This window comes from Diprion similis, chromosome 14 (assembly GCF_021155765.1).
Source record: "Diprion similis isolate iyDipSimi1 chromosome 14, iyDipSimi1.1, whole genome shotgun sequence".
NCBI classification, from domain to species: domain Eukaryota; kingdom Metazoa; phylum Arthropoda; class Insecta; order Hymenoptera; family Diprionidae; genus Diprion; species Diprion similis.
In genome coordinates this window covers 13,572,840-13,585,280 of record NC_060118.1, presented here as the reverse complement: position 1 = coordinate 13,585,280, position 12,441 = coordinate 13,572,840, and the positions used below count along the sequence as shown (strand labels likewise).

Here is a 12,441-nt window from a genome sequence, read left to right as displayed (position 1 = left end):
AGATAATGTAACGTGAATAATGACTCTTAATGAGTAGTAGTGTAGTATGTTTTAGGAATTTTAGATGAACGAACAGTAAATCTACTTGTCAGACTTCTTCTTCTTCTTCTGATCTTCATTCTGCTCCTGACCCTTAGCCGGAGCCTGATCCTTAATGGCCGGCTTGCCGGTGTGCTGTATTTTGATGCTCCTCTCGCCCTCGACCTTTGGCTGCTCCTTCCTCGGTGCCGTGATGGTCAGGATCCCGTCGGATGAGAGGTTCGAGGATACCTCGTCGATGTTGCACTGGTCGGGGATCAGGTACCGCCGTTCAAACTGACGAGACACCCATCCGTGCTCGTCGCGTTTTTCCTCGTGCTTCGCCTCGACGACGACGCACTTGTCGACCACCTTGACGTTTATCTCCTCAGGCTTGAACTGCTGCACGTCAAGACTGACCTTGAACTGATCCTTGTCGGCTTTGACCACCGACGAGCCGCCGTCTCCATGCCTCAGCAAATCACCCCAGGGTCTGTAGTAGATCGAGGGGATGAGGTTCGTGCCCGAACGCGAAGGAGCGGCCACCGCGTAGATCGACGGCCTCGGGTAACTCGCCGTCAATTGCTCCTGGCGCAGAGGCAGCCCGAAGTGCTGGTCCAGGAGGCTGTGCGGACGCTCCAGGTCTTCCCACCAGTCGGAGAAAAGCATCGGGATCAGAGACATGGCGATTTGTTTTTCTTGCGTTTGTTAACAGCGATTCAAATTCGAACCAATCAACGTCTACCTCGTGTAGTTCTGTTGGCTCAGAGTTAATTCTCTTCTATAGTAATCTGATTCACTGATTAAATCTTCTTTTTTCGATTGGTTAGATATATCGTTTTAAATTCGTTTCGTGTCTTACGTCTCGAATGCTTCTGACTCTCGCAGTTGCTTGTGACGAACTGATGACCGGCGTTGCTCCTCGCCGGTATTTATTCGCAGCTCGCTTGCCGTCGGAGGAGGGGATGGAGGTTCTCGAAGGCTCGGGCAAGGCTGGAGAATTCGCGATGCTTCTCGGCTGTTCTCGCTGCAGAACGATGCAGTTTTCGTGCGCTCTCTCTCACTCTCTCTCTCTCTCTCTCTTTATCTTTTTCACTATTTTTCTCCCTCGTTTATAATATATTTCGCGCACGATGATTTTTCAGCGAGAATTGCAATGACGGGGACGAAGCTTTTATCGAACTTGCAGGAAAGCTCTGGAAAATTCTCGACAGGAAACAAAATCCAACAAACAATCGTCACACGATTTCTTCTTCCAGATTATTCTTTTCTTTTTTCAATGCCTCTTCTACCGGCTTCTATACTAGCTTTTGTATATAAATATTATCTTCGTCGAGAATTTTCGACTGTACATATACGTATGAATACATTACTATAACAAGAGATGATACAATTGAAGTCGCTTCGAGAACTCCTAATGTGGTACATACTTATTGATAAACTACGCAATATACATGGATTTACCCGCTTGTCTGCCATTGAATGCAAAAGATGACAAAAGCTACGGTGTACTGTGATGTAAATACGTATCCTCATACAAGTACACACGCTTCGTATTTTCGCTTTTTTGCTGTACAAGCGTTTCAATAATTCGCTGTACGATCTAGTTGGATAAGAACAGCTCTGTAAATTTTCAATATCAAAATTACATCATCTTATCGCGAGTGCGAGAGAGAAAGTGTTCTATAATTTCCCAGCTGCATCGTAGCACGCCAGACTCGAGCCTCGAGTCGTTTCTCGCACATTCGCACATATCAGGTACACACATACGGACCTACACATGAATACAGACTATACATACATGCTGACCGACACGCCCAGCAAGTTCGACGCTTCGGTTTCGCTTTCGTCACGTTGGGTAAGGTTAGGCGTCTCGTCGGCCGTCGCGATGCGTCGAGAGTATTCGGCATCGACCGACGGTTTTTGCTCTGTATATATGTATAATAAAATACGTACGCCGTAGCCGGCACAACAAACAGGTATAGGTATATGGCATAACCGTGCATTGTTGAACGCCCTGACGACGACGACGAGTTACGTAGCATTTTCAAATATTTCTACAAGGATAGACGCTGAACGTAGTCCAGACGTATTAGGTATATTAGTCGGTTATTAGCCGTTTTATCCGACAATTCGGTATAGATACATCCATTTGTCCGTATATTATACACATTATTTGTTTCGTCTCTAAGATAAATTAGCTCATTTTCAGCTCAAGAAAACTATTGTTCAGCCGACTAATATTTAAGACGAAATATGCAGTAATTACACGTACTGCTGTAATATCTCGTTGACCTTGACAGGTTTTGCAGCTTACACGCAGGCGTCAGACACAGTGGCGTCGAGAAGATTATTGCAATGTCTGCAACCGCGAACACGCTCGAAGCTTACAATGTGATAAGCCGTTACATCCATACTTTTACATTGTTTCACAATTAAGTTGCATTTACGGTGAATTTATCATCACCACCTTGTCAATACTTTGAATGGCTGGAAAAGTTATGTTCACGTAAATTAATAGTTAACATAGTCAGGAGCTGAAAATTATTCGTTGAATAAGTCGATATGTTTTATCCTGCATTTCTTGATTCTGACTGTTATGAAGGTTTGATGAAATGGTCGGAAACCAGGCAGGTTCGAGAAGGGAAAATAAGAATTTTCTGGAATAACCGACCATTTTCGTGTGCCTGGGAGACTGAAAATTACGAAACTTGTAACCAAATGCGGAATCTATTGTTTCAACCGGCTAGCAACGATATTGAACCAGGGCCGTAACTTATAAATAAAATGACACGTAATACAATCTGCCTGGCCGTGGATAACAATTCAACGGATATTTTGGTTTTGTAATCGCGTAACATTGATATTATTATTTTATGCGAGCGTAATTTTAGCTGTTAATCAACTTATCAACGGGGTAAGAATAAATTTGGGCAACTCGAGTGAACTGACATTGACAAGCAGATTTTACGTACAATAAAACGTTCAAGCAAATACCTACCGTTATAAAGTTTCCTTCCCAGCAAGGATGTGACAACCTTGGAAGAATACTGCTTATTCTCGGGTTCGATAGTCCATCATTAGCCTGGATTTTATTGATATCCTATTTTATTTTTCTTATGATTAAATCTAACTCTTAGCATTATAATTTAATTTGTTCATGCTACAGGATGAGGACGGGTTTTGGGTTCAATATGAAGAAGCAGTCATTTTAATCTACATTTCTGTACTAATATATTTTATTACGTAAATACCATTTCGAGTACATTACATAGCAATATGTAGATTTATTTATTTATTTATTTTTGGTTAACAGATATCACATTAACAACAGTCGAAATTTGTATATTTATATTAATACAAGAATTCAAATTTGTCGATTTGACTTGTGATAATATTTATATATTCGAGAGAGAAAAAAAAAAAAAAAGTAATTGTAACACAAAATATACAATTAAGCATAATATTATATAATATAACGTTGGTTACAAAAAAATCAGTTCTTTCGTATAGGAAACACGAGAAAAGCAATCAGTTCGTACGTAATTTGAGAATCTTAAAAAACTAGATTACTTTGTGTCGTTCGCGATCTGCTTCTCCGCAGCGTCGGCTGACGGCGTAGTCGCAGCCTTTGGAGTATCCCTCACGGCCGGCTTCCCGGTGTGCTGAATTTTAATGCTCCTCTCGCCCTCGACCTTGGGCTGCTCCTTCCTCGGTGCCGTGATGGTCAGGATCCCGTCGGATGAGAGGCTCGAGGAGACCTCGTCGACGTTGCACTGGTCGGGGATCAGGTACCGCCGTTCAAACTGACGAGACACCCATCCGTGCTCGTCGCGTTTTTCCTCGTGCTTCGCCTCGACGACGACGCACTTGTCGACCACCTTGACGTTTATCTCGTCAGGCTTGAACTGCTGCACGTCGAGGATGACTTTGAACTGATCCTTGTCGGCCTTGACTACCGACGAGCCGGTGTTGCCCTGATGCATAAGTGCACCCCATGGTCTGTAGTACATGGATCCCGGAGTTCTGCGACCATGGAGAAGCGACGGAGCCAAGAGTTGTTCAGGATTAAGACCGACGCCGAAATGCTGGTCGACGAGGCTGTGCGGCTCGTTCAAGTCTTCCCACCAGTTGGAGAACAGTAACGGAATCAGAGACATCTTCTTTTCGAAAATTTTACGAGCCTGCTTCTTTCTCTTCAGAAAATGACACTCTTCTTTGCTTCTTCGAGTAATAATATTATCTTCGTCTTGTAGATATTGCGCTGGTAATGGTTTGACAGCTATGCAGTTCACTTGAGCTTCGCTCTCTCTTGATATGTTTGCTCTGTTGCGATTCAAACTGTTTTGAAACGCAGCTCGAGCTGCCTTCAATTTATACCCGCGAGCCGGCGTGGAGAGGCGGCGTGTCTGCTGCGGAATAATCTCGAGTCTTCGTGCCTTGCCGGCCGGCTTGCGCAGCAGACGACGATACCAGAATCTACTCGAATGCATTCGACAAATAAACTGCGGCGTAGTTTCTCACCAATTTCTCGATGCTTCTCTCCTTTTATTTACCGAAATTTAACATGTACTCGGTGTATCTTCTCTACCGCTTGCCTTACCTTTCACATTACGAAAGAACTATTTTGCGGATCAAATTCGGAGTGACGAATTACGCGCAATTTCGTCGGTCCTTCCCAAGCACCGTAATTTAAGGTAGAATTAAATGCGAAAACTGTATCACGTCGTTGCTTATTTATACATAATATAACAAGCTATTTATTGCTTCGATTATCCAGAAGCAGAGCCTCGATTCCGTTAATTAATTGTGTTATATTTATAACCCAGGTGCGGTTGTCATGTAACACGGCGGGTAATATTGATCCGAAATGTCAGAATCCGGACTTTCGTTGAGCGTACAAGTATTCTACGTTTGATTTAGATTTCGGTTCTTGAATTTCTAGTTCTAGCACCGTCTGGGTCCTTCGAGAAGGGTTCGACTTGTTGTCAGTCTTTACGCCCAATGATTGCTCAGCGGGCCTCTATTGCTTCGGGTATTACAAATGCATGTGATGCAGCAGCCTTTCTAGAAATTTACACAGCTGTTATTTTCAAAAGCTCTCGGGGTTTACCTTATAGCAGCTGGAGTTTATTTCTGGATATCCTCCTTGCCAATCATAAAGGGGATATTTGCAAACCGGCGCTGCTTATGCTTGCGTACGTAATGCGTAATAACAAGACGAATAATAGGTCGTTTCAACGTCGAATTTCAGGTATTCTGAACTCGTAACTGCAGAAAAACCAAATGTAAACATTTCGTGCCTCATTATGTCATGTTACTCGATGCAAATCGAGTTACAAAGACATTAGAAAAATTTTGATATCCAATTCCTGTTGGAATTCTATCACCTTTATTATTGCTTATGAATAATTCTGTACTTTATTCAATTTATCCTGGTACTTTCAACGTTTGAAAACATCAGAGAAAAACACTCTACATATCAAAATATTGATTGCAAATTATAATGTGAGTGGATTTTCTGTATTTTTTTCCACTCACAATTCATAGATGAAATGTGAATAAAAAATATATGCAATCTTGTTACATATGTATCTGCATACCACCGTTGATAAAATTAAAATTCATACACTACACACTTTTACGTTTAATTTTAGCGTGTGTAGTATACTTTTAACAGGCCGCTGTACTGGTAGAAAATTCTATTATCCAGAGAGTTCCATTGACCAGAACATTCTATTTTCCAGCAAATTCTCGATGTTTCAGCGCTCCGTTCAATCGACGGGCATCAACGCTCCCCACCAGTTGCAGTACGTGCCCCACCAGCTGGCGCTTCGCAGGCAAAGATAAGATATATAACAGAGCGCTGCGTCACGGTAACGTCAGATTTGAACATAGAAGCGCGCGAGATCAAGCAACATTGAAACGTCGATATTGAGAGAAACTGCTACCACGAGAGTAAAAACTTTCAAGTTGTGCGTTGAATAACTTGAGCTATAATTGCATTATAATCAAGAACATCGTCAGTTCAGAAAATAATATGTCTCTGCTGCCAATCTTGCTTTCCGACGTCCTCGACGACTTCGAGAGTCCCTCCAGCATCCTGGACGGACACTACGGGATGCCACTCAGCCCGGAAGATCTCTTCGAATATCGTTCGCCGAGTTGTTCGGATATCCTGCTCTACAAACCGGTGCGAAAATTGCGTGGGAGGAGGTACAGACCCTACGAAACGCAGCTTGTGAACAAGTCGAAGGGTGCCTCCGTCATCAAGGCCGACAAAGATAAGTTCCACCTGACACTGGACGTTCAGCATTTCGCCCCGGAGGAGATCTCGGTTAAGGTGGTCGACAACAATGTAGTCGTCGAAGGAAAGCACGAGGAGAAGGAGGACGATCAAGGTTGGATCTCGAGGCAGTTCCTGAGGAGGTACATGGTGCCGTCACAGTGCGACATTGAGCAGGTACGATCGAGCTTATCGTCGGATGGAATCCTGACCATAACTGCGCCCAGAAAAGATGCGCCGCCGATTGAGAATCGTGAGAGAGTAATCGAGATTAAACACACGGGAAAACCAGCTGTCATGCAGGAAGATGAAACGTCGGAGAAACAGATCGGTGGAAAAGTAAAGGACGATCAACGTAAGAAGAGAGAAGCGCAGGCCGTGGAAAAGAAGAAAACTATCGCGGCTGCCTAAAGAACTGTTGTTCATTTTGTTTTCAAGTATTATATAGATCAGTGATTACGTGTAATCGATCCTGATATAAGACTGATGACGTTAGCTGTTAGTTCATCTTTCAGTCATTTTCGCGACAAAATATGTTACATGTATGAAAAAAAAAATTTAATTCATAAGCTGTATTTCACAAAACACGTATTATAACTATATTCATATAATATAGTGGTAACTAGGTGTTAGCTAGTATATAAACTTGTGCTTTTGGTATACTGCTGGAAAGTGTACAACATTCCTCAATGTATCTATGATCATATCAATAAACGGTTTTTTTGATACAGAATCTGTATGAATTGGATTGTTGAGTTGAGGGTCCATAGTTTGGTTACATTCTTTGGTAAAAAACAATACAGTATTTATTGCAATCGTGTAGACTTGATTGCCTTTGAGAAGCAATGGAATGAATATCCGCCTGCGAGGTACTGACATCAACATCATTTTGCGAGGAAACAATCGTGATGAGTAGGAGGTTCCTGGAACCAAATATGGCTTTCAGGAGTCGGATCAGAATAACTGGGAACTTTGGTTGTAGTTTCTCAACTGTTGAGTATTCAATATTCTGTATTCCTTTTATTGACGTTGACTGTAACTTTTAATACGCTGTAGACCACAGCGAGTTCTGACTACGCACAATCGTTTTCACTGATGGAATAACGTCGACATGCAAATGAGTGGATCAATTTCGGAAATTGTCTTGACTAGACTAGAATGTAATTAAAATAATGTGAAGGGGTTGACGTTGATCGTTTTCAAATTTGATACTTCTTGTCGCAGAATCGATTGAGGTGAGCCTAACTCGTCTAATTAGACCCAATGGAATTCGGTACAGGCATTTTTGAAAGTTGAAAATATTTCTACTCATTTGCTTGGTATTTCCTTGGTTAATAGTTCGACGATGTTCCAGACAACTTAGTTACCGCCCTGACAAACCGATGGGTTTTAGAGAAAATGATCAGGATTTAAAAAAATAAAAGATCCTGAATGCTGAAATAAATTCATTTGATGAACTTTTAATGGACTCAGATTTTTGAAGAAAATCGATTGTGCGCAGTTCGAATATGCTGCAAGCAACAAAAAAAAGTGACCATGGAAAAATTCACGATTCTCATCGTCATATCGCCGCTGCTGGTCGTACGCTAGTTCTGATGTGTTTTCTGAGTTCCTGGGGGTCGAAAGACTATAGAGATGGTCATACAAATCGATTCCGAGACGCGAAATTTTCGGCTCCAAAAATGAGCAAAGAAGTAAGGCTTACCCCTTTGGATTTTTGGCGAAAATTTCGACAATTCTGAAAAGTGCTGGAATTAATTCTTTGGGGCACTATTCCGACGTAATTTTGCGAGAGAAATCGATTATTCGCAGTCCCGATACGCTGCAAGCAACACCTGCAAAGTTACAGCCGAAAAACTGCGGATTTTCATCGTCATTTCTCTCCTGCTGGTCCTACGCTATTTTTCATGTGTTTTCTGAGTTCCTGAGCGTCGAATTAGTCTAAAAAGCGTCATACGGATCGATTCCCAGACAGAAGATTTTCCGGCCGAAAAAAATCCAAGGCTAACCCCTTTGCATTTTTGGCGAAAATTTCGACGACTTTGAAAAGTGCTGCAATTAATTCTTTAGGGTACTATTCCGACGTGATTTTGCGAGAGGAATCGATTAATCGCAGTCCCGATACGCTGCGAGCAACACCTGCAAAGTTACAGCCGAAAAACTGCAGATTTTCATCGTCATTTCTCTCCTGCTGGTCCTACGCTATTTTTCATGTGTTTTCTCAGTTCCTGGGCGTCGAATTAGTCTAAAAAGCGTCATACGGATCGATTCCCAGACAAAAGATTTTTCGGCCAAAAAAAATCCAAGGCTAACCCCTTTGCATTTTTGGCGAAAATTTCGACGACTTTGAAAAGTGCTGCAATTAATTCTTTAGGGTACTATTCCGACGTGATTTTGCGAGAGGAATCGATTAATCGCAGTCCCGATACGCTGCGAGCAACACCTGCAAAGTTACAGCCGAAAAACTGCAGATTTTCATCGTCATTTCTCTCCTGCTGGTCCTACGCTATTTTTCATGTGTTTTCTGAGTTCCTGGGCGTCGAATTAGTCTAAAAAGCGTCATACGGATCGATTCCCAGACAAAAGATTTTTCGGCCAAAAAAAATCCAAGGCTAACCCCTTTGCATTTTTGGCGAAAATTTCGACGACTTTGAAAAGTGCTGCAATTAATTCTTTAGGGTACTATTCCGACGTGATTTTGCGAGAGGAATCGATTAATCGCAGTCCCGATACGCTGCGAGCAACACCTGCAAAGTTACAGCCGAAAAACTGCAGATTTTCATCGTCATTTCTCTCCTGCTGGTCCTACGCTATTTTTCATGTGTTTTCTGAGTTCCTGGGCGTCGAATTAGTCTAAAAAGCGTCATACGGATCGATTCCCAGACAAAAGATTTTTCGGCCAAAAAAAATCCAAGGCTAACCCCTTTGCATTTTTGGCGAAAATTTCGACGACTTTGAAAAGTGCTGCAATTAATTCTTTAGGGTACTATTCCGACGTGATTTTGCGAGAGGAATCGATTAATCGCAGTCCCGATACGCTGCGAGCAACACCTGCAAAGTTACAGCCGAAAAACTGCAGATTTTCATCGTCATTTCTCTCCTGCTGGTCCTACGCTATTTTTCATGTGTTTTCTCAGTTCCTGGGCGTCGGATTAGTCCAAAAAGCGTCATACGGATCGATTCCCAGACAAAAGATTTTTCGGCCAAAAAAAATCCAAGGCTAACCCCTTTGCATTTTTGGCGAAAATTTCGACGACTTTGAAAAGTGCTGCAATTAATTCTTTAGGGTACTATTCCGACGTGATTTTGCGAGAGGAATCGATTAATCGCAGTCCCGATACGCTGCGAGCAACACCTGCAAAGTTACAGCCGAAAAACTGCAGATTTTCATCGTCATTTCTCTCCTGCTGGTCCTACGCTATTTTTCATGTGTTTTCTCAGTTCCTGGGCGTCGAATTAGTCTAAAAAGCGTCATACGGATCGATTCCCAGACAAAAGATTTTTCGGCCAAAAAAAATCCAAGGCTAACCCCTTTGCATTTTTGGCGAAAATTTCGACGACTTTGAAAAGTGCTGCAATTAATTCTTTAGGGTACTATTCCGACGTGATTTTGCGAGAGGAATCGATTAATCGCAGTCCCGATACGCTGCGAGCAACACCTGCAAAGTTACAGCCGAAAAACTGCAGATTTTCATCGTCATTTCTCTCCTGCTGGTCCTACGCTATTTTTCATGTGTTTTCTCAGTTCCTGGGCGTCGGATTAGTCCAAAAAGCGTCATACGGATCGATTCCCAGACAAAAGATTTTTCGGCCAAAAAAAATCCAAGGCTAACCCCTTTGCATTTTTGGCGAAAATTTCGACGACTTTGAAAAGTGCTGCAATTAATTCTTTAGGGTACTATTCCGACGTGATTTTGCGAGAGGAATCGATTAATCGCAGTCCCGATACGCTGCGAGCAACACCTGCAAAGTTACAGCCGAAAAACTGCAGATTTTCATCGTCATTTCTCTCCTGCTGGTCCTACGCTATTTTTCATGTGTTTTCTGAGTTCCTGGGCGTCGAATTAGTCTAAAAAGCGTCATACGGATCGATTCCCAGACAAAAGATTTTTCGGCCAAAAAAAATCCAAGGCTAACCCCTTTGCATTTTTGGCGAAAATTTCGACGACTTTGAAAAGTGCTGCGATCAATTCTTTAGGGTACTATTCCGACGTGATTTTGCGAGAGGAATCGATTAATCGCAGTCCCGATACGCTGCGAGCAACACCTGCAAAGTTACAGCCGAAAAACTGCAGATTTTCATCGTCATTTCTCTCCTGCTGGTCCTACGCTATTTTTCATGTGTTTTCTGAGTTCCTGGGCGTCGAATTAGTCTAAAAAGCGTCATACGGATCGATTCCCAGACAAAAGATTTTTCGGCCAAAAAAAATCCAAGGCTAACCCCTTTGCATTTTTGGCGAAAATTTCGACGACTTTGAGAAGTGCTGCGATCAATTCTTTAGGGTACTATTCCGACGTGATTTTGCGAGAGGAATCGATTAATCGCAGTCCCGATACGCTGCGAGCAACACCTGCAAAGTTACAGCCGAAAAACTGCAGATTTTCATCGTCATTTCTCTCCTGCTGGTCCTACGCTATTTTTCATGTGTTTTCTGAGTTCCTGGGCGTCGAATTAGTCTAAAAAGCGTCATACGGATCGATTCCCAGACAAAAGATTTTTCGGCCAAAAAAAATCCAAGGCTAACCCCTTTGCATTTTTGGCGAAAATTTCGACGACTTTGAAAAGTGCTGCAATTAATTCTTTAGGGTACTATTCCGACGTGATTTTGCGAGAGGAATCGATTAATCGCAGTCCCGATACGCTGCGAGCAACACCTGCAAAGTTACAGCCGAAAAACTGCAGATTTTCATCGTCATTTCTCTCCTGCTGGTCCTACGCTATTTTTCATGTGTTTTCTGAGTTCCTGGGCGTCGAATTAGTCTAAAAAGCGTCATACGGATCGATTCCCAGACAAAAGATTTTTCGGCCAAAAAAAATCCAAGGCTAACCCTTTTGCATTTTTGGCGAAAATTTCGACGACTTTGAAAAGTGCTGCAATTAATTCTTTAGGGTACTATTCCGACGTGATTTTGCGAGAGGAATCGATTAATCGCAGTCCCGATACGCTGCGAGCAACACCTGCAAAGTTACAGCCGAAAAACTGCAGATTTTCATCGTCATTTCTCTCCTGCTGGTCCTACGCTATTTTTCATGTGTTTTCTGAGTTCCTGGGCGTCGAATTAGTCTAAAAAGCGTCATACGGATCGATTCCCAGACAAAAGATTTTTCGGCCAAAAAAAATCCAAGGCTAACCCCTTTGCATTTTTGGCGAAAATTTCGACGACTTTGAAAAGTGCTGCAATTAATTCTTTAGGGTACTATTCCGACGTGATTTTGCGAGAGGAATCGATTAATCGCAGTCCCGATACGCTGCGAGCAACACCTGCAAAGTTACAGCCGAAAAACTGCAGATTTTCATCGTCATTTCTCTCCTGCTGGTCCTACGCTATTTTTCATGTGTTTTCTCAGTTCCTGGGCGTCGGATTAGTCCAAAAAGCGTCATACGGATCGATTCCCAGACAAAAGATTTTTCGGCCAAAAAAAATCCAAGGCTAACCCCTTTGCATTTTTGGCGAAAATTTCGACGACTTTGAAAAGTGCTGCAATTATTTCTTTAGGGTACTATTCCGACGTGATTTTGCGAGAGGAATCGATTAATCGCAGTCCCGATACGCTGCGAGCAACACCTGCAAAGTTACAGCCGAAAAACTGCAGATTTTCATCGTCATTTCTCTCCTGCTGGTCCTACGCTATTTTTCATGTGTTTTCTCAGTTCCTGGGCGTCGAATTAGTCTAAAAAGCGTCATACGGATCGATTCCCAGACAAAAGATTTTTCGGCCAAAAAAAATCCAAGGCTAACCCTTTTGCATTTTTGGCGAAAATTTCGACGACTTTGAAAAGTGCTGCAATTAATTCTTTAGGGTACTATTCCGACGTGATTTTGCGAGAGGAATCGATTAATCGCAGTCCCGATACGCTGCGAGCAACACCTGCAAAGTTACAGCCGAAAAACTGCAGATTTTCATCGTCATTTCT

The 12,441-nt window shown here is 42.5% G+C and overlaps 3 protein-coding genes across 3 annotated transcripts; 1 reads left to right on the top strand and 2 right to left on the bottom strand.

The window, feature by feature from the left end:
* Positions 1-50: 50 nt before the first annotated feature.
* On the bottom strand, positions 51-878 carry LOC124414779 (protein lethal(2)essential for life-like). The gene has a single exon (XM_046895843.1). The coding sequence runs from the start codon at positions 700-702 to the stop codon at positions 82-84; it is 621 nt and encodes a 206-aa protein (XP_046751799.1). The 5' UTR covers positions 703-878; the 3' UTR covers positions 51-81.
* A 2,613-nt stretch (positions 879-3,491) lies between these two features.
* Positions 3,492-4,526, bottom strand: LOC124414736 (protein lethal(2)essential for life-like). Its single transcript, XM_046895777.1, has one exon. The coding sequence runs from the start codon at positions 4,509-4,511 to the stop codon at positions 3,588-3,590; it is 924 nt and encodes a 307-aa protein (XP_046751733.1). The 5' UTR covers positions 4,512-4,526; the 3' UTR covers positions 3,492-3,587.
* Positions 4,527-5,980: 1,454 nt separating this feature from the next.
* Positions 5,981-6,740, top strand: LOC124414844 (protein lethal(2)essential for life-like). Its single transcript, XM_046895937.1, has one exon. The coding sequence runs from the start codon at positions 6,059-6,061 to the stop codon at positions 6,713-6,715; it is 657 nt and encodes a 218-aa protein (XP_046751893.1). The 5' UTR covers positions 5,981-6,058; the 3' UTR covers positions 6,716-6,740.
* The last annotated feature ends 5,701 nt before the right edge of the window (positions 6,741-12,441 follow it).